General features: G+C 50.0%; 1 protein-coding gene across 2 annotated transcripts in view; it reads right to left on the bottom strand.

Moving 5' to 3' along the window:
* Positions 1–20,699, bottom strand: part of FAM53B (family with sequence similarity 53 member B) — a 45,080-nt gene extending 24,381 nt beyond the window's left edge. The window contains exons 1-4 of one of the 2 annotated variants that reach the window (XM_063163029.1): positions 20,659–20,699; positions 9,602–9,783; positions 3,713–3,937; positions 576–627 (exon numbers count right to left, since the gene is read on the bottom strand). In XM_063163029.1, coding sequence (XP_063019099.1) covers positions 576–627; positions 3,713–3,781 — 121 coding nt within the window. In that variant the 5' untranslated portion in view covers positions 3,782–3,937; positions 9,602–9,783; positions 20,659–20,699. The remainder of the gene's footprint in view (positions 1–575; positions 628–3,712; positions 3,938–9,601; positions 9,784–20,658) is intronic. The other variant, XM_063163030.1, reaches the window with a different exon arrangement.
* Between the last annotated feature and the right edge of the window lie 5,846 nt (positions 20,700–26,545).

Genomic DNA, 26,545 nt, shown 5'->3' with positions numbered 1-26,545 from the left:
CACAGCAGCACATCCTCTGGCACTATCAGTGTTTCAGCATCATCAGCCAAGGCACCAACCCTCCATCCATTTTGGTGGCTGTTCAGCATAAAAACTGACAGCAAGCTCTGACATAAAAGGTGTCAAACATATTATATCATGTTTCCTGTCAGCAGCAAAAATGAGACATTTTCCTTATTGTTTGAGGCCTGTCCAACCACTTTGTGCCAGGTGGTAGAACATCTCAGTGATAATGCTGTCATTTCTTGCTTGCATCATGCAAACAGTCAAGAGCCAGAGTCTTGGGCTGGATACTCAAACACAACCTCAGACCCCAAATGTTTATAATCTCAGCTGTAAGAGTAGCTCTAAAAACAAGCAGATGTATCAAAGGGGAGGTGAAAGGAGATAAGCAATTCACACAGCAATGGCAACAGGGCACAAAAAGTACCTCTGGAGAGGAGAGGGGCACAGGTGTGGTGGGGAGGGCTGCAGGGGAGTGGTTTTGGAGGCATCCAAAAGTCAGGACATCTTCCCACCCACCACTGTGAGGAAGCAGGAGCAGAGGAAACACAGAGAGAAGTTCCTGTACTTACCCATCACGCCACAGGAGAACAGGGTAGGTCCTTGACTCATCTTTGGAGTGTGCTGCAAACAACCAGAAAAACTATTCACTGCTCACAGACCCAACCTGGGCACCAAACACCATCCTACAGCCTGGGCAAAGCCTTCCATGGCCCTGTTCCAGCAGGGACCAGGGCACAGACACAGCCACCTTTCCTCAAGGAAATCAACTTTAATGAAACTCTGTGCAGAGACCTTTTCAAGGCCTCAGCTTGCAGATCAAGGGTCCTGCAGCCAGCCCTTACCTCAGGGAAGAGCTGCAGTGAGGTCCCAAAACTCTGGAGAAACTAAAACGGGAGCTGCAATTCAGTGGGAATCCTGGACTGGGCAAGAAAGGAGCAAAAGTGGTATCTTGAGCCTCATCCAAGCCCATTAAGGTACAAAGCAGCTATTTAGCTTTTTCAAGCCTTTAATGTGTTTCTAAGGCAAGGTATCCTCACCTCAGCACTTCTGGGGAGTCTGCACTCAGATTGTGCTGATTTGCACTAAAAATAGGGGGAAATGCCACTGCATGGGTACAACATAATCCTGGTTGCTTTTCACACTCTTTTTTTTTTTTTCCCAAGAATTTTCCTCTTGACAGCATAAGAAGCACCATCAGACTTCTAAAAATGAGCATGGATGGGTTCACATGTAATAAATCAATATGTTACCCACAGCTGCATGCCATTCCAGCTATGCCTGCAAAAACACACTTTCATACTAATTGTTCTTTTATTATCCCTAAAAATATCCACGTTCTGGCTTCTGAAGTGTCTATCCTGGCAACACCATCCCATCTGACTGGGGCTTTACATCATCTGAGGGAAGCACCAGCACAGCCCCCACGTCCATCTGCACTGCCATAATTGTGTTTTATCTGGCATTAGGCCACTGCACTCACACCTTCCCTCCTGATCCACGTTTCACACGTTGCCTGCTCGCATAAATATGGAATCTCACAATGGTTTGGGTTGGAAAGGACTTAAAGACATCCAGTTCCACCTGGAAAGGGACACTTTCCATGTGTCCAGGTTGCTCCAAGCCCCATCCAAGCTGGCCTTGGACACTTTTAGGGACGGAGCAGCCAAAATTTCTCTGTGCCAGAATCTCCAGTGCATCATGAGGACTGGATATATAATAATAATAATAATAATAATAATAATAATAATAATAATAATAATAATAATAATAATAATAATAATAATAATAATAATAATAATAATAATAATGTACTACATGATGGCACCTGAACAATCCAATAAAGGCTCCCACTTCCTATACAGAATGCTGGAAATACTGAGTGTAGAGGGGTAGGGAGGCATGAAACAATACAGGGTGAGGATGTGGAGAAGGTAAATAAGGGTCAGTCACCTCTGGGGCAGGTGCCACTCTGCTGGGTGAAGTGAGGATATCTCCATCTGTCAAGCCCCACCTTGTGACCCATCAGCAGAATTAATCAGGAGGCAGAGAGGACAGGCAGCTGTCTCCAAGGAGCAGCCAAAGTGGAGCAGAGATGGAATTGGGACAAGCCCCAGAGAAGGCAGGGGCTGTGCCAGTGCACATCTGTGTGCCAGCCCCAGAGAGCAGGCACTGCCTGCAAGGCAGGAGGGAGAGGAGCCTGACATATGTCCCATATTGAGTGTAATTACCATTTTGTAAGAATTGTCATACCAAATTGGGAGCTGAACCAAAGGAGCCCACTGGCTGTTGGCAGCAGACACTGCCCCAGTGCTCAGACATTGATTTCCTTTGGGCTTCACTTTTTGGCCTTCCCCATGAAGTCAACAGAAAAACTCTTGCTTTCTTCAGTGGATCAGCCTTCTTGTGATTGTCTGCCCCAATTTAACAATCCAGGCAACCCAGCAATTCCCCTTGTGTACCCAGGACTGTCCTGCACTCCTCACCCAGCCCCGGAGCTCGGGAAGCACTGGGCAAACACACGAGGGCAAAGTTTTGTGTTACAGCTCTGCATCTTTACCTCCAGACACCCTGAGCACCCAGCCCTTCTCTGAGGAGTACAAGAAATTACCCTCATCTGCCTCTCTGGAGCCAGCTCCCCTTCACCTGCCCCACACACTGCCCAGGGCACAGCTGGCATTGAAAGTTCAGGCTTCCCCCTTCCCACCCTGAGCAGCAGCCATGGCAGATGCTGCCTTCCCACAGGAGCTAACACTACAGCAAGAAATACCAAGCAGGTATTTCTTAATGTTATCAATACCCTTCCCAGATTTCACCTTTTAAGGCAGTATTCTCCACTGCCTCTGGCTTGCTCACCTTCTCCTCTGCCTTCCCCTGCCAGGGCAGCCTGCCTTCACCCCAGCACAGTGTGTTCTCTGCCTGGGGAGCCCAGCTGGACACTCTGTCATCCTCAGCAAACTCAGGCATTTCTATTTCTTTAATGTTCAGAATGCCCATTTATGGCTCATCCTGCCAGATGCTTCCTGCACACCCTTATCTGAGACTCTCAGAGCCTTTGGGCCAGTTTCTCCTCAGACCATGCCCATCTCTCCAGGAGAACAAGGGGGCAGATGGCCACAACCAGCCTTGCTCTGATGGCTCTCCATCACCCTGCACCTCCTCGTTTGCTCTGACCCTGCCTCCAGCCCTGTTGCCCCTTATTTTCCCCTACCACAGGTACACTCAGCCCTCACAGCATCCCTCAGTTTGTTTGCCACCTCTCATTTGCTTTATTTGTTGCTGCCTGCTCATTCAGCATGGTGGATTTGCACCTTTCCAGGCTCCCAGAGAAATTAAGTACCACAGCACTGCCCTTTGCCATCTCCCACTTAATCCTGCTTCCCTGTTGCTCATCCTCCTATTAATGATCAGCATCTGTTCTCTGTCGGTGAAGCAACTTCTCACCTGTGTTATTCACAGCACTGATTTCATTTTTTTTTTTGTGCTGTTTATCCCCTTTGGTGCTTACTGAAAGCCACATATGCAAAAGCCACAGCACTCCAATCATTTACTAATCACCTGCTCTTTGGATATTAATGAACCTTTGTAGAAATCAGCACTACAAACCACCTAAAGACCCATCCCTGCAGGAAAGAAAAGTTTTATTACAAAGCTACAGCACAGTTCGTGGCAGTGAAAGAGTTCTGAGCAGAGATTTGACAAAGCTTACCAGCTCAGTCCCGCATGTTACGGAGTCAGCACCTTTGTTTTCCCGAGTTTTGGTTAAGATCATCACCATGGTAATGCAGTCCTGCCTCCATCAGGGTCCAGGCAAAGGGGGCTGGCAGCTGGGGCTGGCAAAGCTCCTCTGTCAGTCCATGGTCCCCCAGGAGAGGCTGGGCCCTGCCAGCTCCTCGGGGATGTGCAGGGACAGCCTCGGGGTGGGGAAAGCTCCCTGCACAAAGAGAGAGACAGGAACAGCTTGAGCGGGGTGGATGCACTGGGCAAGGGGCAAGCGCTGCCCAAAAAACACCCTGATGGTGGCTGCTTGAGGGGTGGGCTTATTTTAGGATCATAAGCATTGTGGATGTCCCTCTGCTCCCCACCAGCACAGCATGGGGCACTCACAGGAGCTGTTGGAAGCACACAAGGTACACAAGGTCATCCACAGGGACACAAGTATTGCAGCCAAATTAATAAAGTTTCCTCTGAATTCTCCATTTGAGCAGGGGACTGGCATCCCCCGTACTGAAGATACAAAAGATTGAAAGAAGAGCTCATTAGAGCTCCAGGGTTGATCCCCCAGAAACCCTTTGCCCCCAGACCAGCTGGGAGCAGATGTCCAACAGGAAAAGCCTCTCCAGCATCATTATGGCTGTGAAATCCCCTGGATGCACCTATCTCACCAGTCACTCCATGATTCCCAATCTGTGGAGAGCCCTTTAGGGAGGAACACCAGGCAAAGGGTTTCCTGCAAGGGAGGAGGGACAGCTCCTTGCCCTGAAACCCTAAGGGCCATACCATGCCTCTTGATCTCCAACTACTTCTTAGGTAGCTTTAGGAAACTTGGACAACAAGGAGGCTCTTGAAATGAAAACTGCAAGCCAGCTCTGACCATGAGCCCTGCTGGCATCCTCCCCAGCAGATTTATTCCCTTGTAAAGCAGACAGATTGCAACTGAAATCTGATTACTGAAATCAGCATTTTCCCCAAATCACTCCCCTAATCCTGTTTCTCTATTTTGCTGCTTTGCTCGTTAATGCAAACAACCAAAGTCACCATTTGCACAATCCAAAGAGCACAAAACACTGATCTGGTACCATCCAGTCAAAGCCAATTGTGATGTTTAAGGATGATAGATGAAAATATTCCACTAGGTATTAACCCTTATGCTGAACTGATATGGCTGCTCTTCCCAGCTCCTGAATCCTCCTGTCCATGTTTACTTGGATTAGAGCTTGCAGTGGTGTTAAGAGTAGCTCATTTAAAGGCCAGCTGGCTGGTACAGAAAAATCACCTTCTATTATTTTATGAGGACAAAGTTCATCCAGAGTGCAAAGCCAAGATTGGGAATCAATACATTTTCTGAAGATTTACTGTTCTCAAGGGTGCCTGGTCCAGTCTCCAGCTTTCTGTGGGCTATCAATGGAATCATAATTTACAGCTTACTGGTAACTTCATCATAAACCTCTGGGCCGCCCAGTGACCAAGTGAAAACTGTCAGATAGAAAAGTAAACATTTCAGAGTGTCAAAATGACACATAATTTGTGAGCAGGGTTGGATGGGATACTGGGAAGGGATTCTTGGCTGTGAGGGTGGGCAGGCCCTGGCACAGGGTGCCCAGAGCAGCTGTGGCTGCCCCTGGATCCCTGGAGGTGTCAAGGCCAGGTTGGACAGGGCTTGGAGCAGCCTGGGACAGTGGCAGGGGGTGGAATGAGATGGTCTTTAAGGTGCATTCTGAACACATTTTGGGTGACTCTGTGATTTTTATCTATGACAACCTCAGCCAGGAGTGCTGGCTGCAGTGACAAACTCTGTGCTGGGAAGACACTGGGGCACCATTGGCACAAAGATCAAACAAGGGTTCAGAGCAGCATGAAAGCAGCCAAGCACCTTCACCAGGTATGATTTCTTCAGGAATAATTGCCCTTCCCTGAGGTGATGGTTAATGCTGCAGCAGCAGACTCGGGTACACACCCAGGCAGGAGCAGCAGCAAGTACAGGCAGAGGCTCCCTGCCCTGGCCAGCATGCAGCACACACCATCACACCTCCCTGCAATTAACACAGCCCTAATGACAGGCAACACAGCAAAGTGCTGCCAAGCTGGCAGCCACCACCACCCTCAACATTGGGGCTGAGGCACTGCAGGTATCAGTAACTTCAACCAGGCTTGGCTGGGTTTTGGAGCCATCCCCATGGAGAAACTGCAGAAAAAAGGGAAACTTTCCAGTGAAATGTGATCTCTGGCTCCCCATCCTGCCTCCCAGGGCTCCTGACGCACGGCCCTGCCCTGTCACATCCTCTCCATGCAAACAAGTGCCATGGGACACAAACTGCAGGGCCAGGATGGACCCTATTGATGCTGAGGAGGAAACCACTGGGTATTTATAGACTGCATGCTTTCACACACACACACACACACACACACACACACGGTAATAAAAAGATGCTCTGCAGGGACCATTCATTACTTTAAGAAATGTATTTCCTCATTTGCAATCAGATAAAGGAACTATCTTCATCATGATGTCAAGGTTAAGTTTAGACTCGAGCCAAGGCCATTTGGATTGACAAAATCTCCTGAGCTTTATGAAAAGTCCCCAAGAAACTCTAGGGTACAGAAATTCCCAAATTTCAGCAAACCCTGCTTTCTACATGGTTGAAAACACAGACCAAGCAGAAGCCTCATGTGATCTTTGCAGTGGCAGAGGTGGGAAGAGATTTCTCTCAGAGCTGCTTTCTAGACAGCATCACACCTATGGAGTGTTTGGCTTGGAAAAAAATTAAGTGAAATGATCCAACTCTCATCCACAGGCTTGAAAGATAAATTCTGAGGAACAAACATGCTCCTTACAAGGCACAAGCACAGCCTTAGAGCTGCTCATGGGGGATAAACAGCCCTTCCCTGCAGGGGGGTCTCACACACGACGGGTAACACAGCAGGCTCCAAGCACCACTCACAGCCATGCCCTGCTCACCTGCTACACTGAACTGCATGGAAAACACCTCAGGATTCAGCAAACTGTCTGCCAGATGCTCTGCCACAGCTGGAGGGAGCCTGAGCAGTGACCAGTGCCACATCCCCATGAAAATGATGAAAAACTTCCCCACAGGAAGGGTTACCAAGGCTGGAGTGCCCATCCCTGGGGGGATTTAAAAGCCCTGGGGAGGTGGCACTTGGGGACATGGGTTAGTGGTGGCCTTGCCTGTGCTGGGGAAACAGCTGGGCTCCATGATCTCAGAGGTGTTTTCCAACCCTACCAGCTCCATGATCTCAGAAGTGTTTTCCAGCCCTACCAACTCCATGATTCCACGGTCTGACCCCCAGAATGCTCCTTTTAGAGACTGAGGATCAGCACCACACCGATTTCCACTTGCTGTGGGATCACCACCCCTCTGCACGGAACACATTCAACCCCTGTCCAGCTCAATAATCCATCTCCAGCCACACATACTGACATAAAACCTATTTACAGTGGAAAGGGCACAGGGAACAAGGAGCTGGAGCTGTGGTTTGCATACTGATACACCTCACAGGCAGAACAGTGAGAATTCTCTCAGAATATAAATCACCTGCCCCTGCTGAATTTTTAATGCTGATCAAAGTGAGGAAGCCATGACCCAAGCAGGACCCCACTCCCCAGCCCTGTCCCAGCACCATTCCCTGTGCTGTGCTGGAAGAAAAGGGCTGAGCAAGGAGCCACTGGGATTTCTGGAATTTATTCAATGCAGGTTAGACCCACATGTCTGAAGAACCAAAGCTAATCCTGTTGGATTTTCTGCTCTTTTCTGACCCAGAGATGGGGCAACTGAGAGGTGTTTTAAAAAAATTTATTCCTATTTCAGTCTCATGAGAAGGGTGAGACAATACGGATGTTATAATTCATGCCATCACAATCAGAAGCTATTTTCTAATTACAATACACTATAAATGTACTCCTACTACAACTAACTGTAAATCCTACTACAATACAATTTTTATAATTCTATTTCTCTAAAGTATCTAAATCCTACTACAATACATCTTTTATAGTTCTATTTCTCTAAAGTATATAATATTACCCACAAAGCCATCCTTTGAAACTTGTTTTTAGTTCAATTTTTCTCTTAATGTCTGTCCTATTCTATAGTATCTCTAAGTCAACATTTCTTATCTCAAAGTTTACATACAAATATACACTGTGTAAAATTTGTGTTGAATTTTTAAAATTTTCTACAAATCTATTTCTACATAATCACTCTGGGCCAAACTCTGAGCACAATTCCAGGGCTCCAGCACCATCCCACCCTCACCAGTGACACAGAAATTCCCTCCTCTATGCACACCGTGATTTCTCTGTGCAGTCAGACCAGACTGGTCATCTCATCCCCTCCCAAACCCTACAGGAGGCTACAAAGGATTTGGGGGAAAAGCCAAAATTGGCGACTGGAATTGAAAACTGTGGGGTTTAAGGCTTTCTGCAAGCATAACGTGGCAATGTTCACCCAAAATAAAAATCATGCCTCTCTCCCCATCCTTCCATATCTTACAAGTGATTTGGGCAACACTGAATCTCCTCATGGCACAGCCTGTCTCACCCTCAGGGCTTTGGACAATGCCAAGGAGTACATCTTTAATTTCTTGATTTATTGTGTTATGAATTTGGAAAAAATCCATGAAGTCTATCATTTGCATGTAGCTCAGTCAGGGTTTATTTCCTCACTCAGGCAATAATTTGTCTTCTGCAACAGGGCTGTGCAGACCCTTGGAGGACCTCACCTCACACACTGCTCCCCCTTTGCTGTTGCATGCAGGCAAGTCCTTTACTTGCTAATTAAAGCCTGCCAGCTTTAATTAGCAAGTAATTCTATAATCAGCTATAATAATAATTCAATAATCAGCTTCACACAAGAACACAGGCTCTCACCTGCACAGCCCAGAGCTCACCTGTCCTGCCAGGGCATCCTGGATGGAGCCTGGATGGATAAAACCTTTAAGACTGCAGAACCCTCATGTGAAGCCCAACAAAATGATCACTTAGAACCTTCCAAAAATTGACATTTTCTCCCTGAACTACAGCCACTCTAGGAAATCCATAGCCAGAAGGAGCTCGAGGTCTCCCAGGACAGCACCCATCCCATGGGGCCACGTTAGCAACCAAAACTGCCACGTGCAGCCACCACAGATGGAGCCTGAGATAACCCTCACTACCAGGAACCACAGCCACACCAGGGGCCTGCCCACAGCCATAAAGGAATGAACAAGCAAACAAAACTCTGCTATTTCACCCCATCCCCTGCTCCACGTGCATGGCACTGCCTCAGCCCAACACCAAAGTCACACAAGGCAGAGGGTCCCCTATTACTGCGCCTGAGTGGGCGCTGGTGGTGATAGAGAGATGGTGAATTTTGCTTTTTGAATTAGAAGGTTTGATTTATTAAGATATTATATATAATACATTATTATTATATTAATAGAATATAGAGAGAGGTTTGCAGAGCAGTTAGGCTAGGCTAAGAACAGATAGAAAGAATTTACAACAAAGTTGTGTTTAAGGATTTAGTTTTTTAGTTTGTATTGGTGATTGGCTTTTAATTATAAACATAGGAAATTAGTTAATTAAGGTGTTTTTGTTGTATTTTATAGCATTTGATAATAATTGTTTACTTTGTCTTCTGGAGCTTTTGGCTTCCCGAAGACACAGAAATCCGAAAGAAAGGGTTTCTGTGGAGAAATGTTTGCGACAGTCCCCTGCGCTCCAAGCCCCAAACCACTCATCCAAACACCCCCAAATCTCCAGGGAGAGTCTCAAATCCAAGCTCATGCCCAGATCCACGTGCTTGGGTTGAGCCTCAACTGCAGGCAAGCACTCACAAGAAAAGGAATAAGGAATTAAGGAAAATTCCACAGCAGCTACCTGGGTAAAAGGTTTATTGCCCCCGTGCTCTTAGGGAACAGGAGTGGCAGGGGAGGGAGTCCTGGGCACAGCAGCAGCAGAAGGGCTGAAAGGACAGGGCAGGGGCAGAGGAGCTTTGTCTCAACATCTTTAGCTCGAAGGAAATGGTGCTGGCAGTGACTCTGCCTTTTCCTCCCTGGCAACTGAAAAGGAAAAGAAGAAAGCAAAATTAGTCATTGCAAAACAGCCAGCAGCAAGAGAGGGGTGCAAGCCAGGAGCCCTGGGAAGCAGCAGGACAGGGAATGGCTTCAAACTGAAAGAGAGTAGGCTTGGATTAGATATTCGGAAAAATTCCTCCCTGTGAGGGTGGTGAGGGTCCAGCACAGGGTGCCCAGAGAAGTGGTGGCTGCTCCATCCCTGGAAGTGTGGGCCATGCAGACAGAGCCTACAGCTGATTCCAGTCCCAATGACCACAGAAATTACACATTTTCTTTGAGCAATTTTTGCCTATTCCACTCATTATTCCACTGCTACCTTTGAGCCCTATTTCCATGGAAGAATTGTCCCTGGGAGGGCTGTCCCTGGAGAAGAGCAGCTGAAGCAGCAGCAGCAGCAGTCCAGCCTGCTGGTCCATCTCACCTTTCTGTGGGTTTCCCCCGCAGCCCCAGTTGTGAGATTTATTACAAGAATTTGCAGTGGTCTGTGAGACACTGTGAGTGTTGGCCACGCTCCCAAAAGCGGAGGAATTGCTGAATTGAGAATTGCTTTGGCTGCTTCATCTCAACAAGTAGGGATGCTGAACAAGGCAGCACGGTCTGGGTTTACTTTTAATTACTGCTCAGAGCATGCTGCTCTAGTAAACAGACACAAAAACCCAATTCTTGTTCCTTCCTTATATTCTTTTCCAATATACAGCCTGAGATGTCAGAGCTGAAGCCAGCCTCACCACACTGCTGTTACTGACTCACCTCTCAGGCACAAACAACTTCAAACAGCTCATGAACCCCTCAGAGTACCTGTATCAAACTACCTCCATCTGCTTACAGACACATATTAATGCTCTCAGGGTTAGAACCACTGAATGGTTTGGCTTGGAAGGGACCCTAAATCTCATTCCAAGCCCCAGCCATGGACAGGGACAATTTCCATGTGTCCAGGGTGCTCCAAGCCCTGTCCAGCCTGGCCTTGGGCACTGCCAGGGATCCAGGGGCAGCCACAGCTGCTCTGGGCACCCTGTGCCAGGGCCTGCCCACCCTCAGGTAGGGGGATTTTCAGACTTGCTGGCTCCAGAGCTCTCAGGGTCCCTGTGAGAAGCAAATCCTGGAGATGCAAAGCGAGTTCAGAGCTGCAGCACTGACTGTAACACTGCTGCTCATCAGTGACCACTGAAAACCCACCCAGCTGAGGCAGGAGCAGGATCTGGGACATCTCACTGAGTAATTGGGGAGCACTTGCCAAGACCCACAACACCACCACTGCTGTCAGAGCCAATTTGGATGCTGCTTGTAAGTCAGATTTCTCCTTTCTGCAAGGCTGAGATGGCAAACAGGGAGAGGCTGGCAGCCCTTGTGGACATGCCTGGATCTACAGCAGGAGAACCCTGGATGTATGGATCACCTGCCAGACTCCACGTTATCTTCTACCACCTCCCCTTCACGCACAAATCCTTTAACACTGCAGAACCCTCATGTGAAGCCAAACAAAATGATCACTTAGAACCGTCCAAAAATTGAAATTTTCTCCCTGAACTCAGCAGGCAGAATGAAAAGAATTTCAGTGGATGGTGTCTGTGCCCACATAGGGTCACACACGTGCCTGCTGTCACCTGCACACCCCACACTGTTTGCATTGGACCAAAGTACTTTGGCTCTTGGGCAGGCTCTGGGGGTTCATTCCTCAGCTGAGAAATGGCTTTCAAAGAGCTCCTGAAAGACAAACCTGGAGCCTTTATTAATCCCCCTAGCAACTCAAAGGCACTTTCCCTGCTGTTTGTCCACCCGTTGCCACCAACACCAAGGGAAGGGACAGTGCAGGGAGGGAAGGAGCCCTCCGGGGCCAGGAAACCTTTGCCCACACTGCCACTTCCATGTCCCCATAAATTTCCAAGCCCTGCACCTTCCATAAATCTCTTTAGGGCAGGAGCAGTCAAACATCTGTGGGTTGTCTGAACGAGGGGGAATTTGGCAGACTGAGGAGCAAACTCGCCTCGCCCCGCAGCCTTCGCAGCCTTGTTTTCCTTGGGTTCATTAAACACACAAAAATCTGCTACCAGAAGATGCTTCCTACGTGCAGGGGCTGCCAAGGAGCGGGGTTTGATGGCTCTGGTGGAGATGGGGGAATGTGTGATGAGCACAGTTCTTGGTGCAGCAGGGCAAGGAGAGGACGGGCTGAACCCACCCTGCCTCCCCCAGCGACCGCCCGCCACGTGGCAAAGGTGATCTCTGGTGTCAGAGCCATCCTGCAGCTGATTTTGGGTAAATTCAAGGGGGACAGAGCAGAAAGAGTGTGGGACAAGCAGGAGATGCCAACCAGGGATGTCATCCTGCAGCATCATCCCAACTGGGCTGCATCCAGATGGAGGCACCAGGCTCTGCCAGGCTGAGCGGAGCCCTGGGCAAGGGGCACCCCTGATCCTGAGGAAACTGGGGGTTCCCACTGCTGCTGGGCCCAGGCATGCAGGGAAGGCTCTGCCAACACCAGGCACAGGCAGACTGGGCTGCTGCTGTGATGGGGAGCAGCACTGGAGGCTCTGCCTGCCCTCAAAGGAAGTCTTTGGCTACGAGGGAGAAGTCAAAGCAAACACCCACTCACGGTGTTTACCTGCCTAAATCAAAGCCAAAGCAGCTCTGAAACGTGCCCAACAGCATTTCCACAGAGTCATTCATGGAGAGCTTGGACTTGGCTTTTAGCTGGTGTTTTTAATATCCAGGGAGACGCTCGCGAGGCTGGGATAACACGGAATCTGTTGCTGTAACACGCTCAGGGCTCCTGAGAGGTGTCAGCAGCACGTAGAGCCCAAACCTTCTGCAGGTTTGGCTCCATCAGGGGTCCCTGAGGGCCAGCACTGAGATGCTTCCCATGGGGAACAGCTCCAGCAAGCCTGAGGTACCAACCTGGCTGCTCCAAGCCCTGTCCAACCCGGCCTTGGGCACTTCCAGGGATCCAGGGGCAGCCACAGCTGCTCTGGGCTTTAATGTTTTTCTGAGTTAACAGAGAGCCTACAAACCCAAAAATGGATATTTCCAATGCTTTCTGTATCTTTATAATTACAATGGCTCTTCAGCTTTGGCACACAAGGTGCCCACCAGGGGACTGCCCAGCCAGAGAAGTAATGCCCACAGAGGATTCCCACAGAGCAGGGCAGGATGAGCTGCACTGCAGCTAGCAGCCATAAAAGCCCAGATTCTGCAGCCCATTTTGGAGGTGAGGAAAATTTTTTAAAAGTAATGGAAATGCAAACAGCCACTGGTTTTGTTTGGGCTGGCAGCAACACAGTTCTGTCCTTCACTCCTCGAGCTCAGTTATGACACCGTGAATATGCAGCAATAAAGGGGGAAAAGAAAGTAAAAATCTGCATTTTCCACCCTATCTCTGGATATCTCAAGTATCCCTCTTTCTCTCACACCGTGGGTGAAAATCAGGAGAGAAACAGATTCCCTTGTGCCCCAGAAAGGGGAAGCCCAAAGGACAGATGGGCTGGCCCCAGCACCAGTGTGGTGTGAAGCACAAAGGCCACTCCTGAAACAGCATCCCGAGGAGAACTGACCTAAATGCTGCATCCCACCCCTGCTCCAAAGCTGCCAGGGAGGGAACCAAGCCAGGTATTCTGTCAGTGCACAAACATGAATGATTGCCCAGGACAAATAGGGCAGCAAAAATGTCCACCTTCATCACATGGGAAAAACATGTATCAACTTGCAACCCTAATGAGCGAAGGGATTAATGAATCCTGGAATTTGTAAATCATTATGAAGTGCCTAAAATAAGGCCAGCTCCTTAAATGAATGAGACTGCTAGTTAAACAGCAGGTTGTGTTAGAAAACAAGATACAGGGGATTTTGTGGATGTTAAGGACAATAAGAAGTCTCGCTGACAAAAACAGAAAGAATGGTGGAATCATTAAAGAAAGAAATAGACAATATAAACATTACTGTCCTGAGCAGAAAGGAAAACAACACAGTCACATTTGTCAGGAGTAACCTGGGATGATATTAAACAGCAGGCACTAAATATAGATCCTCCTTAAACAACAGCTCCAAATAAATTTACACCTTCAGCTTTGTAAGATCATGCCAAAAAGCCCTCTGAGCCATCAGCAGGGATGGTCCCTGAGCACAGCACAACCAGCCTGGTAAATGTGGGGAGTGAGACCTCAGGCACAGCAAGGCTCTGGTTTCAGTGCAAGGTCAGGGAGTCAGGAATCACAATTAGAGCACCAAGCAAAGAGCTCTCCCCTCACCTGGAGCCTTTGTGCAGGTGAAAGGGAGCACTGGTATAAAACAGCTCATTAAAGTGCACAGGAGTTGGTGACAGCACTGATAACCCCTGACTGGCACATCCCAAACAGAGCTGCAGGTCACTGGTGGCACTGGCTGCAGCACAAACTGCACTGCCACCCTACGCCATGCAATGTTTCTGGCAGTAGTTGGGAAGGAAACAGGAAAACCAGAGCTCTGCAAGTGATGAGACCAGCAAAGTGCTACATACAGAGAACAGCATGGTTGCACAGAACAGAGAGGAGCAACCAGCACAGTTGATGACAGAGATGTTAAGATGTTAAGATACCTCCCAAAAAACTAAATTGCCTAAGAGCCACTCACCCCCAAGGCAGGAGCACAAGCCCAGGCCCCTGCATGGTGCAGCAGGTTCCCCAGGCATGCAGGGATATGTCCACTGGACAAATTTGGGGTCTCCAGGAGGAGAAGGGATGGCACAGCCTCTGTGCTCTGCTCTCCATGGAGCCTCCCCCCAACTCTCACCCAGGCCTGGAGGGACTCCAGGGGTAACTGGGGGCCTCAAGGCTCAGGCACAGCACAAGACAGGGGGAACAGGGAGTGGTAACTGCTGAGGGGGACCTGGCTGCCCCAGAGAGGGCAGGAGGAGCTGAGCAGGTCCCTCAGCCCAGCAGTGGGACACCTCCCAGCGCAGCAGGAAGATGGAGCCAGGCAGATCCAGAGCAAGGGCAAAGTGCAATTCTTTCCTGAACAGCACAGCCAATAATCATTGCAATAAACTACAGCATCACAAATGGCTGCATGGGGATCTCAGCCAGTGCTACAGCTTTATCTCTGCACTGGGGGCCTGTCTGAAAAACACTGAATCACAGAATCATTAGGTTGGAAAGACATTTAAGATCACTGAGTCCGTGCTGTAGCAAACTTAACTCAGAAAATTACTAGAAATGGTGATCCACAGAGCAGCCCCACGTCCCAGGGTGGGGTGTGCAGGGGTCAGGGGGGGTGGGCTGACACAGCAGCTCCTCCTCAGGCTGCCCTGGCTCCAACCTTTCAGGTGTATCATGGGCTTCACAAGACAGGCACAGGGAGGGCATGGGCAGCACAGCCCACCACACTGCAGGGATGGAACTTTTATTTAAATTAAGTTTCAAATATTTACATCTGAAACCACCACAGGAAAAATAATTTCTACCAACAACACAAACCACGCACAACCGAAAATGTGGGTGAGAGTTTCTAAATGAAGCATTTACATTTTGGCAATGTACATCTTCATTCAGGATGCTCTCACTCTGAGAAGTACCATCCATTGTACTGCATCTCATTTATAGAACAACTGACAATCCAATAATCACACAATGGCCTGGACTGGAAGGGACCTGAAAGAGCATCTCATTCTAACCCCTGCCATGGCCAGGGACAAATTCCACCATCCCAGGCTGCCCCAAGCCCTGTCCAGCCTGGCCTTGGGCACTGCCAGAGATCCAGGGGCAGCCACAGCTTCTCTAGGCTTTACTGTTTTTCTGAGCTAACAGAGAGTCTACAAACCCAAAAATGGATATTTCCAATGCTTTCTGTATCTTTATAATTATAGTGGCTCTTCAGCTTTGGCACGCAATTGTAGCTTTTGGCACCTAGTTCATAATATTAAAGCTCGTCCTTTCGAAAATATTATACAATATTCATTTGTACCAGCTGGGACAGAAAAAACCCCAAAGCACTTGGTAACTGGGATAATAATATATACACTTGAAGTAATTTCATAGCATTGACAATTACTGCCCAGCACACCACAAGGCTGCTCTCAGTAAGGTTAAGGCAGTCACAGAAAAATCACAATTATTGTGAATTTCTCATATCACTTGCAATGAGAAATGGCCATCTCCACCTGGCCTAGCTGTGCTGCCAGGCTGTCCTAAGCAGAGAAGACCAGTTTTCTGTATTAATTCTTTTTCCTTACAATTAACACTTCTCACTGGTGCAGAACAGTGATGTTGGCACTTTCACAACTGGGGCAGACGAGCACGAAGCTTGTGTGGGGTCACTGCAAGAGTAAGGGCAAAAAAGGTACCTTAAAGGCAAGTAAGTAACACACTTTAACTCATGCCCTTGGCTTTAGGAGCAGGATGAGGGGTGAGTCTGTGGACCCCCTGGCCCAGACCAGTCGCTGAGAGCAAATCCAGTCGCTGATGCACCTGGGCAGCCGCATCCTCCTGCACCACCATTCCCCAGCCATCCAAGGAACCCCTGCTCCTTCTGTCAGGGGCTGTTTCTGAGCAGAGAGAGGGAGAGCAGCTTTTCCAGCTGCTGGATCAGAGCTTGCCAGATCCCATTTTTTACAAACCCTAGGAGAGGTAAGGATTTGTGAGCGCAAAAGTCAAACTCCTCTTTCAGCACGGCGCCGTACCTACCGCACAGGCTGCCCCCAGCCCTGGCTGCTGAAAGCAAAAGCCATGGCCAGCAGCCACAAATCCAGGGAATGATGTGGCCCAGGGGATGCCTCAAATGGACTACAGAGGAGTGACACCAATGATGCTGCTATATTTAATCCTCTAAAAGCAAAAACCATGACCAAGTCTCCCTTGGGCACACTTTTAGGGGGGAGGTACAGAAACTCAACGCACCAGAACAGATTTTTTACACTCACTCAACCAGTTCTTAAAATATTACTCAAATGAAGTGATTACTGAGCCAAACTGGTCTGGTACTTCCCACCCATCCATGCAGGGACCCACAGCAAGCAGGGCTGGGAGCAGCCACAGGGTTTGGCGCTGCTCCTCCAGGTCAGTCTAGGGCAGTTCACTCCTCCCTGCACTTCAAAGAAACTTCTCAGATACCAAATCTTATTTATCTTACACAGCGTAAGTCAGATGCATAAGATGCAATATCACACATGTCCAATGCCACCAGCTACAAAACTCATGGATAAGCCACCTGAAGCCAGCAGAAATTCTGGCTGGAATTTCCCCACACTTGTTAATTTTCAATCCCCAGCTCACCTGTTGATGAGTAAAGACCCCACAGCCTGTACTGAGATGCACCATCCCAGCAGATTTCAGAAACAGGCTCTTGCTTGGGAATTTTTGTCTCCCTAAAGGCAGCCAGCTCAGAAAAGTTTGGAAAAAAACACCAGCCATGGATCTGCTTCCTGTGGCAGAGCCACGTTCTGCATCGCTGCTCTGCAGGAACAGCTGGGCCATGGGCAGCCAGGCTGCAGCTGCAGGCACACAGGGTGACCTTGGAGAAATCCTCTTTCACAACCACAACACGGCCACTGCTCGTGGGGAGACCTGTGGGCAGCACCGGAGCTCCAGGGCTCAGGTCTGCCCAGTTCCAAGGAATTCTCAGAAGGTCTCAGCCCTGCAGAAGGTGGTGGCACTCACCCCATGCCACGCTGGGGATCAGGACAGGAGCTCCCCTGGGGGACCAGCCACAGGCTTCATTCTGGGCAGGCTGGCAGGCACAGAGGAGCAGCACGGTGGAAAATTCCCTCCTCTTGGCCCTCTGAGTTTATATTTAGCTCTCTGAGGAGCAGGCTGTTGTTTTGGTGGTGTTTTTGCCCAGCCCTGCAGGGACCCCTGCAAAGGGAGCTGTGGCTGCCCCCACACGTGAGGCCCACGGCACTCACAGCCCTCTGCTGCTCGGCAGACCTGCTTTGGTTTGTTCTAGCTCTGTTTCCCCGAGTCAGCAGGCTTGCTTCCTCTTCCTCCTCCTCCCGTTTTGGGAGAGAAAGCAGCAGAAAACGTCAGCCAAGGAGAGAGTTTGCATGAGGAGCTGCAGAGGAGCAACACCCCAGCTCCTCTGCTGCCCTGGTCCCCCATGGCCACGGGAATAAAACTTGTATTTCTGAAGGGATTTTCACTCCAGCAGAGAGTTTTGGTGAGTGCAGATGTGCCACAAAGGCTCTGCCCGCCCCGTGCCTCCCCTGGGATGTGGGAAGGAGACTGGACCCAGCTCTCCAAACAGCTCTGAGCATCTCTGGCACCTCGCCCTGCCCCAGCCCCTTGGTGCAAAGTCTGCCCTGCCACAGATTAATGTTCATTAAGGACAATTTCCCAGCAACATCCTTTGACAGGCCACGTGACACGGGAGGGGGAAGGGAACAAAACCAAAACCACCCTTTCAGCTTGGGGTGTCCTCTTTTCCATCCGAGATTTTACAAGGCAAGTGCAGACCACCTCCATCCTGGCAAATAAAAGTTCTATGCAACATTATAAGAAAGAAAGAAAAAAGGAGGAAGCGTCTCAGACCACACAGCTGCCATTTGAGAAATCAGAAATTTACCAGCAATAATAAACAGACAAGTGGGATAAAGCTCATTCCCCTCCCCACCCCTCAGGACACAGCCCATGGTGTCAGATCTGCACACAAATACAGGTGTTTTGGCAAAAAGTTGTGTATCTTGTTCTGCCTATACTTTTGCTGAGAGTGAAGCAATCCTTTGCTACTACTAGAAAAAAAATATATTGCATATAATTAACCAATGCAGATTTGGGAATTTTTATTGGTATATGTTTGCCTATTTGCATGTGTGCATATTTATACACATGTATTTATTTATGCAGGTATCCATAGCTGAAAATTAACCTAGATTGGTGCTGGCTCTGTCCCACAGTCTGCCTGATCTGCATATACAAAAACCTGGATCTCACTCGCACAAATCAATTACCCACCGAACCGATCTGCACAGATTGTCTATGCAAAGTTTTGCATTTACAGCAAAAGGCCATCTGCTTTCTATAACCACTGTGCTTCCTGGACACCTCGGCCCTGTGCAGAGCTGGAAGTCACAGAAGTTTCCCCTCCCTCTCTCCTCTGGGTGGAAGCTGGGAGTGAGAAATCCGGAGCCAGGGATGCAGCAGCAAGCCCAGCACGCGTGGCCGTGCTCCACGTGGCTGCGCCGGGCACGGTGGGGAAGAGCAGAGAAGGAAGCAATTCCAGGGCAGGTTGTTTTGGCTGGGTTTCCCCCCACTTTTGGAAGCGGTGTTTCTCCTGATAAATGCCTCCGGCCCCGATCCTGCCCCCCTGAGCAGGGCCGTGCCAGAGCTGGTGTGACACACCCACCACCACAAGCATCCTCAGGCTCCTCAGGATCCCAAAAATGAAGAAATAAATCAGAAGCTCACTTCAAACCTGCACGAGCCACGAGAGGTATAGACAGAGCAAAGCACTCTGAAATTCAGGTTTTTTACTATCGCTCTAATTAATCTGTTTCATGACCCACCCCAAATATTTTCTCTAGAAACATTATCTGCACTGTTTTGGGGTTTCTTTATTTCTTTTTCCAGCCCTCAGCCCTTTTTCCAGCCCTGGTAAATGTTTCTGCCCACGATAGAGGCAGGCCAAGGGAATCTGTGCTTTGTGATGGCAGCAGCACCTCCTGTGCTCAGAAATACCCAGCTCTGGGCAGAGATGCTCGCAGCCCTCCGTGTTTTTACTGGATTATCACAAAACACTGCTACCTCTGCAACTTGCAAGTAGTTTTTTAATCTGTCAAAACAGACTTTTAGTATTGCTCGAGGATTCAAAAGGAAAATATGCACATCTGGTTTCAATCGCCAGCCGAAGTTTTGTCTATCAGCCTATTTCATAACAAATTACGCTCACTTTTCACTCCAGAGGATTTCCTAAGGAGGGGATGAGCTGCCAAGGTACACCAGCGTCTGTGGAGACCGCACGGCACCGAGAGGCAGCGGCGCAACTCAGTGACAGGCACCGCTCTGTTACAAACCCTCTCCGTGTCAAGGAAATTTAAATTATCGAGGAAAAGCCCCTTAGCCGTGAAATCTCTGCGTACAGCTGTACGTGAAACCTTCACGTACCTTAGAACCCGATCAACCTGACGTCAGTGAATGGAGAAACAAGACTCACAGGCTTCCCAGGGCAGCCCCCCTATGCCAGGGCGCCGCGCACAGCGAGGCGCTGCCGTGTCCCATCGCAGCAGCGCCGGGGGCTGCAGACCCCCCGGGACCGGCCTGTCCGTCTGTCCGGCTGCCCCGAGCCGCCTCACACGTGCCCGGAGGGAAAGGCGAGGCACGGCACGGTGGGAAGTGTGGCGGGCCCTGGGAGAGCGGGTGCAGCTCCGCGGGGATGCTCAGGCGCGGCTCGGCCGAGCCCCCGAACCGGGCAGGGCAGCACCGAGCCCGGCGGGACCGGAGCTCCAGCCCCCCCGGAGCAGCGCTCTCGGCCCGCAGAAAGGAAAGCACGTGTTGATCCTTTCGCAGGAAATCATTCCAGTGGCAAAGAGGGCTCGGAGCGGGTGAGGACCGCTGGCTGCCCGCTCCCAAACTCCGGCGAGCCGCCCTTCCCCGCACGCCGGGCTCAGCATCCCGCACCCCCGCCGCTCCGGACACGCATCCCACCGCCGCACGCTCCCTCCGGGGCCCGGGCGGCTCCTGCGCCGTGCCCGCGCTCACCCCGGGGCGGGGAGAGCCCCGACGGCACAAAGGCGAACATCCCCAGCCCGTTCCGCGGGATGCGGCGGCGGCGGGGGTACCACCGTCCTACCCCATCCCCTCCGAGCCGCCCCGTGCCCGGGCAGGGCGCACCGCCGCCCTTTGTCCGCTGCCCCCGGCACCCCCCGGGGCTGCAGGGCCCCGCTGCGCTCCGGGCATCGCTTACCGAGCGCGTCCCGCGGGGGCGGCGGAGCGGCCCGGCCGGGCCGGCTGTGGGCGCCGCTCCCACCGCGCTCCGCTGCCGCCGCCGCCGCCGTGCTGCGGGCGGGGCGGGCGGAGGGAGGGAGCGAGGAGGAGGAGGAGGAGGAGGAGAAGGAGGAGGAGGAGGAGGAGGAGGAAATGTGCTTGTCACTTCCTGAGCGGAGCCAGCGCCGGCAGAGCCCGGCCCGCACCTGCGGAGCGCCCGCCCCGGGGAGCCGCGCACCGGAGCGCTCGCTGCGAGGGGAGGCGGGGGAGACCCTGGGCTGCCGCCCCGAACGGGCGTCCCCGGGTTAAACATCGCCAGGAGGAGCGTGTGTGTATGGGGGAAACCCCAAAAATAATGAAAAAAGGGGGATTCGGGCGGCGGTGAGGCGCTGCCCCGCGGGAGCCGCGGGTGGAGCCGGCGGCGGCAGCAGCGCCCGCACTCGGCCCCGCAGCCCGGGATGCTGCGGGCGCGGCTCGCCTGGGGCTCCGCCGCCCGTTCGGAGGCCGAGAGTGACTCCTGGTGGCACGGCCGGCCCGGGGAGGAGCAGCTCAACCGGACGCACCCGCAGCTGACTGAAGGGTCCCCGCGAGAAGTAGCGCTGAAGTTTTTGGCACATCACTGATGGACACCATGCGCCCCTGCGCCCACCAGGGAATAAAAATCCCTCTCCTTAATTTTTCTCACCCTTTCACAGAATCATTGAATGGTTTGGGTTGGAAAAGACCTTTAAAGATCAAGTAGTTCCACATCCCAGCCATGGGCAGGGATGACTTCCACTGTCCCAGGCTGCTCCAAGCCCCAATGTCCAGCCTGGCCTTGGGCACTGCCAGGGATCCAGGGGCAGCCACAGCTGCTCTGGGCACCCTGTGCCAGGGCCTGCCCACCTTCCCAATATCCCATCCAAGCCTGCCTTCTGTCAGTTTGAAGCTGTTCCCCCTTGTCCTGTCAGTCCAGCCCCTTGTCCCAAGCCTCTCTTCAGTTCAGGAAGGAGCCATGAGTCCCCTGCAGTACTAGAGCCACATCTGCTTGGCTTCACGTGGCAATGGCCTTCAGCAGCACAGAGCTCTCAGTGACATTTTCCATGCAGCCAGGCTGCACCACGCACAGCGTGCGGGCTCCTCCCGAGAGCGAGCGTAACGAGCGAACAAGGAAACGACATGACAGCTAAAAGGAAGATTTAGGGCTCATTACAAAACAGAGCCCAAACATTAATCTTAAACACATGCGAGCAGACGACACAGATGCCATCAGGAATGAATCTGGGGCTGAATTTCATCCACCCAGCTGGATGGCCGGGCACAGGGCTGGGGATGGCATGCAGGGACAAGTGAGGGACAAGTAAGGGCATGAATGGCAAGAGAGGCTGTGGCTGCGAGCTCAGCAGGGCTCCAGGTCCTGTGCACTGCCCAGGACAACAAATTACTGTCGAGGAAGTCTTGCCACTAAGTATTGAATGCAGTGAAGAAAGAGGGAGGCAAGCAGAAGTAGGGGGCAGATACTTAACAAAGGAGCAGCTCCCACCAACACAGCGAGGGCTGATCTCAACAAAAGTGGCTCCGTGCTCAGTACACATAAAATTAAGCAGGAGTGGCCAGTCTGAGTGGGTGATGAACAGGGAGAAGGGTTTGATGATGTGAAGGAGCTTTTGCATCATGTTCCTCCATCCCACTCAGTATTTGCTTTTCTTATCACGTGTTGAGACTGGTAGCAATAAAACACTTGCTAACTCCTTTTCCAGAACTTCAGGAATCAAGTCTGAAAATGTTTTTTTATGGTTTCCCAGTGGAATATTTCAGCAATAAAGCTCAGAGCGTAATTGAATCCATTCCCGTGGCAGCCCTGGGCTCCAAGACTCAAGCAGAAAGTTGTTTTCTGTCTGCTTCTGCAGCTCGCTCCAAACCCAGCATTTTGTGCCTCTCATCCTCTGTGCTTCCCAACAGATGAGCTAGCTTTGGAGAATCCCCAGCACGTGTGAAAGCCTGTTGCTGAAGCACAAACCTGTTTTGCACAGACAGTATTTTCAGTAATGTTCAAATAACTGGCTGCCCAAAGGCCCTGGTTCCGGACAGTGCTTTTTCCCTTTGTCAGAAGGGGGGAAAAGAAAATAAATAACTTTCAAGCTTTAAAGAACTGGCCAAGAGGGTTTATTCTTCATGGACAGAAAATTCATTCAGTTCATTTGTGAGCTGATTTAATTTGTGGTTTTGTCTCAGATGTCAGTGCCTTTGCTACCCACTGACTGGGAGCCTTCCTGATGGGGATGGAAACCATGGATAGGAAAAAATCTAATGATCCCCATGGTCCTTCTGAAGTGATTCTGGGGTCCAAGCCATTAAGACATGTTAATGTAGCAGTGCTAAGCCCTGTGGATAGACAGCATTTCCTTCACTCCCTGTGCACAGCATCTGGCTGCAGTTACAGCCTTCTTTCCATGTAGCCTTTCCAACGCTTCGCTGTCTCTCCAGTTTGTTGTTATTCATGTCATATGCACCAGGGTTACCAACAATTTCAGAAGTTTGTGCCTTTCACAAGGACTCTGAGGTGTCCTTCTGAGCACCTGAGCCATCCCAGTTATTTCTGTGTCCATCCTTCTGCTTCTCCTGCCAGGCAAAGAACACAGGTAAGGGGCTTGCCCAGGGCCAGAGAGTCAGAGAGTCCCAGCCACAGGCTGATGTCCCTGTCACCCAGCTGTGCTGGGAGCCACATACTCACAGGGACATGTTGTCAACACCAAAGGTCTCCAGGAACACCCTTCACCTTCAGGGGAAATCCTCAAATCCACAAAATCCTTTTAACAGCAAGCAGAAGTATTTTTAATAAATATTTCACGCCCAGGGAATGAGCACATCTCTGTAATGTGGTCAAGGTGCTCTGTGTCAGAAAGTACCTGAATCACAGATGCCCTAAACAGGTGAAGATTGCTGTGCAGAGGGCTGAGATGAGGAGTGTAGTTCTGACTGCATTTGGCATACTGTGGGATTTCCACCAAACTTAAAAATCTCTTTTTTTATGCCACAGGCCATTTGCTGCACACATGTAAGAGCTTTGTGTTTGCTGCCTCCCTCCCTGCCTTGGCAGAGGGTGTGACACCTGATCTGGGTGCCCCAGACTGGGAGCAATGGAAACAGTGATGGATAAAATAAATAGGCCATGAAGTACATATGGGAGCCTGGATGTGCTCATCACTTTGTCAGTCATATTTGGCTTTCAATTGGTTTAAGATAAGCCCAGAGTTATTTTTCCATCATCCACAAGGCCCGAGGCAGCTGCAGACATGCCCCAAAGCATCACCCTACCTTGGATAAGCAGCAGTGCAGCACCCATGGAGCTGAGGAGCCCTGGGGTAGGGCAGCAGCCAGCAAAGCTAATTACTACAGAAAATTGGGGTGAAAGATCTTTCTGCTTGAATTTCAGTTCTCAGCCCTATCAACAGCTAAAATTTCTTTATATAAGCACACTCTCCTCACCTCTACTTGACACATGACACTGTCCATGCATACCTGGCTGCTGCAGTGACTGTGCTGAGGTTTGTGTCTGCTCCCTCACTGGGCTCTATTAGCTCTGCTTGTCATGCACTTGTGATTACCCAGAATTGATGTGTTACCTGGCAGCAGCTGGTTTGCCTGACAGCACTCAGCTTAATTTCCAGTAACAGAGAAATGGGCTCGTTTCAAGCTATACTGTTACCTAACAAATGGAAATTAAGCCGCAGGTTGGCTTTTCCCTTATTTGTGTTAAACAAAACAGGCCAGCGTTCCTTTTCCTCCTTTGTCTGGAGGCTATAACACCTCATCCCCTTTCACTGAAAGCCCTTGGTAGCCATTAATTGCTCCTCAATTTAGCTGCCACCACAAGGGTTAGGTCATGCTCAACCTCCTTGCAGCCAAATCATGGGATAGAACCCTTCACCACCCCCCCTCAGCCCAAGCAGGTAAGGCTGTGCAGGGCAGCTCCCCCTCCTCTCATCCCAGAAAAGGCAGCAAGCAACAGGAATTCAAAGGCAGATCTCCACACTGCTTTGCAAAGTCCTGGCCCAATTATTTCCTTTGTGCTCTCCTATTTTACAGGGGATGATTCCATACATTAAAATGCTTGGAGGGCCTAAAAAATGAAGCAGTTATTGCTGCAGCAAGCCATGCTCTGCACCTCTTGGCATGCTAAGATCAGGGAAGCAATCCCAGTGCCAAAACACTGAAAATTTTGCTGTATGTTGCTAAATACCACGCTTAAAGATTTTGTCTGGTATGAAATAACACAAAATTTGGCAGCCTTACACCAGGCACCCTGGCTCACAGCAGAGTATATGCACAGGCAGATTTTCCTCACAATGGCTACAGTGCTGCCAGTGCATTCCTGGAATGCAGAAATACATGGAAGCCACTGTCAGCGATGAAGAGCAGCCTGCTGTGCCTAATGCAGCAGAAAAGCTATTCAAGAACTTGTCCTTACATAAAAATAACTCCAGGGAGGCTGTGTCAGCTCAGCTGTGCAGCTTTGCAGGTATCTGAGTGCTGTGCCCTGCACACCTGGCCTCACCCTGCACTCCTGGGAACAAACCCAGTGTTCTACTGAGGGATTTCAGTTCATCCCCTCATTTGCCCATTCATTTGACTCTTGGGCTCACAGATTTCACAACCAGTGCAGAACTGAAATAATTCTGATACAAATTGTATGAGAGAACATTGTTTGCTCTCCAGAGAATCACACCTGAGATCTGTGTGGTGGGACATGCACTTCCTCACCCAGGTATAATGAGCTCTGCTGTAAATACCAACTGCAGGTTTAAAACCCCAAATATCTGAAAGCTCCTTTTTAACACTGGTTAGAAAAGTACAAATTAAACAAACAAACAAACAAGCAACTCCACAACCCTGAATCTCCTTTGTTACAGGTGTTAAACACCTCAAATCCTATGATACAATCAAGGCAGCTGGCTCTTCCCAGATTTCAGAAATGCTGTTGCAACAGTGGGTTTGGATTCCAGAAGGTGAGCCCATAATGCAAACACCTATTTCAGCCTCAGTGATGCTTTGCAACAGTGCTCTCAATAATGATTTGCAGGAATATTCTCCTGATGGGACAGAGAGTCTGTAATCACATGCTGCATCACTGCTGGCCCTGGCTGCTACAGCAGCTGCCCTAATTTTGTTGGTGTTTCTGATGTAACCCAACAGCTCTTAAAAAACAGTTGTAGCTCCCAGAAATTGTTCATGTTGCACCACAAAATTATACTGAGTTTCAAGAACAGAATATTCATTTCGTATTTCTTAAGCCTTCAAAAAAGAAAAAATCAACCTTTAGAAAAGCAGCCTATGGACAGCACTGCAGGGCAGGCTGGGGAGGGTTTAGTGGAAGGTGTCCCTGCCCATGGTAGGGGGTTGGAATGAGATGGTTTTTAAGTCCATTCCAACCCAAATTCTGGGATTCCTTAACTATTCCTGCTCCTTAAGAGCCATCAAATGAACATGCCTCTCTTGCAGATAACAAGCTGGTCACCAAAAGGGAAGTCAAGGGTAAGGAAACATTATCCTTCCCTCTGAATTTTCTGTGTTCATTCAGTTGTGCCATGATTTTCATGTCTGGTATTTCTCACTTTTTAATCCCTACAAAAATGATTATAGGAGTACTTATTTCAAGAAGGTACTGTGATGCTGAAAGGGCAAAGGCTTTCTGTCTTGAGAACCCATTTACCTGACACTCCAGCAGAGTCCCATGTGTAGAAACTCTCCTAGAACAGACATCCCAAATCAATAATTATTTCATTAATATCGCTTGTTCACCTCTCTCAGATATTTCATCCTGACAGTTCAGCTCTGTGATAAGCCCCATAAAATTCCAGAGTAAAATGCTCCAAGCTCCTTCAGTG

The sequence above is a fragment of the Melospiza melodia genome, chromosome 9, assembly GCF_035770615.1.
Source record: "Melospiza melodia melodia isolate bMelMel2 chromosome 9, bMelMel2.pri, whole genome shotgun sequence".
Lineage (NCBI taxonomy): Eukaryota > Metazoa > Chordata > Aves > Passeriformes > Passerellidae > Melospiza > Melospiza melodia.
Note: the sequence above shows the minus strand (reverse complement) of the source record. Positions and strands in the feature narration are given on the sequence as shown.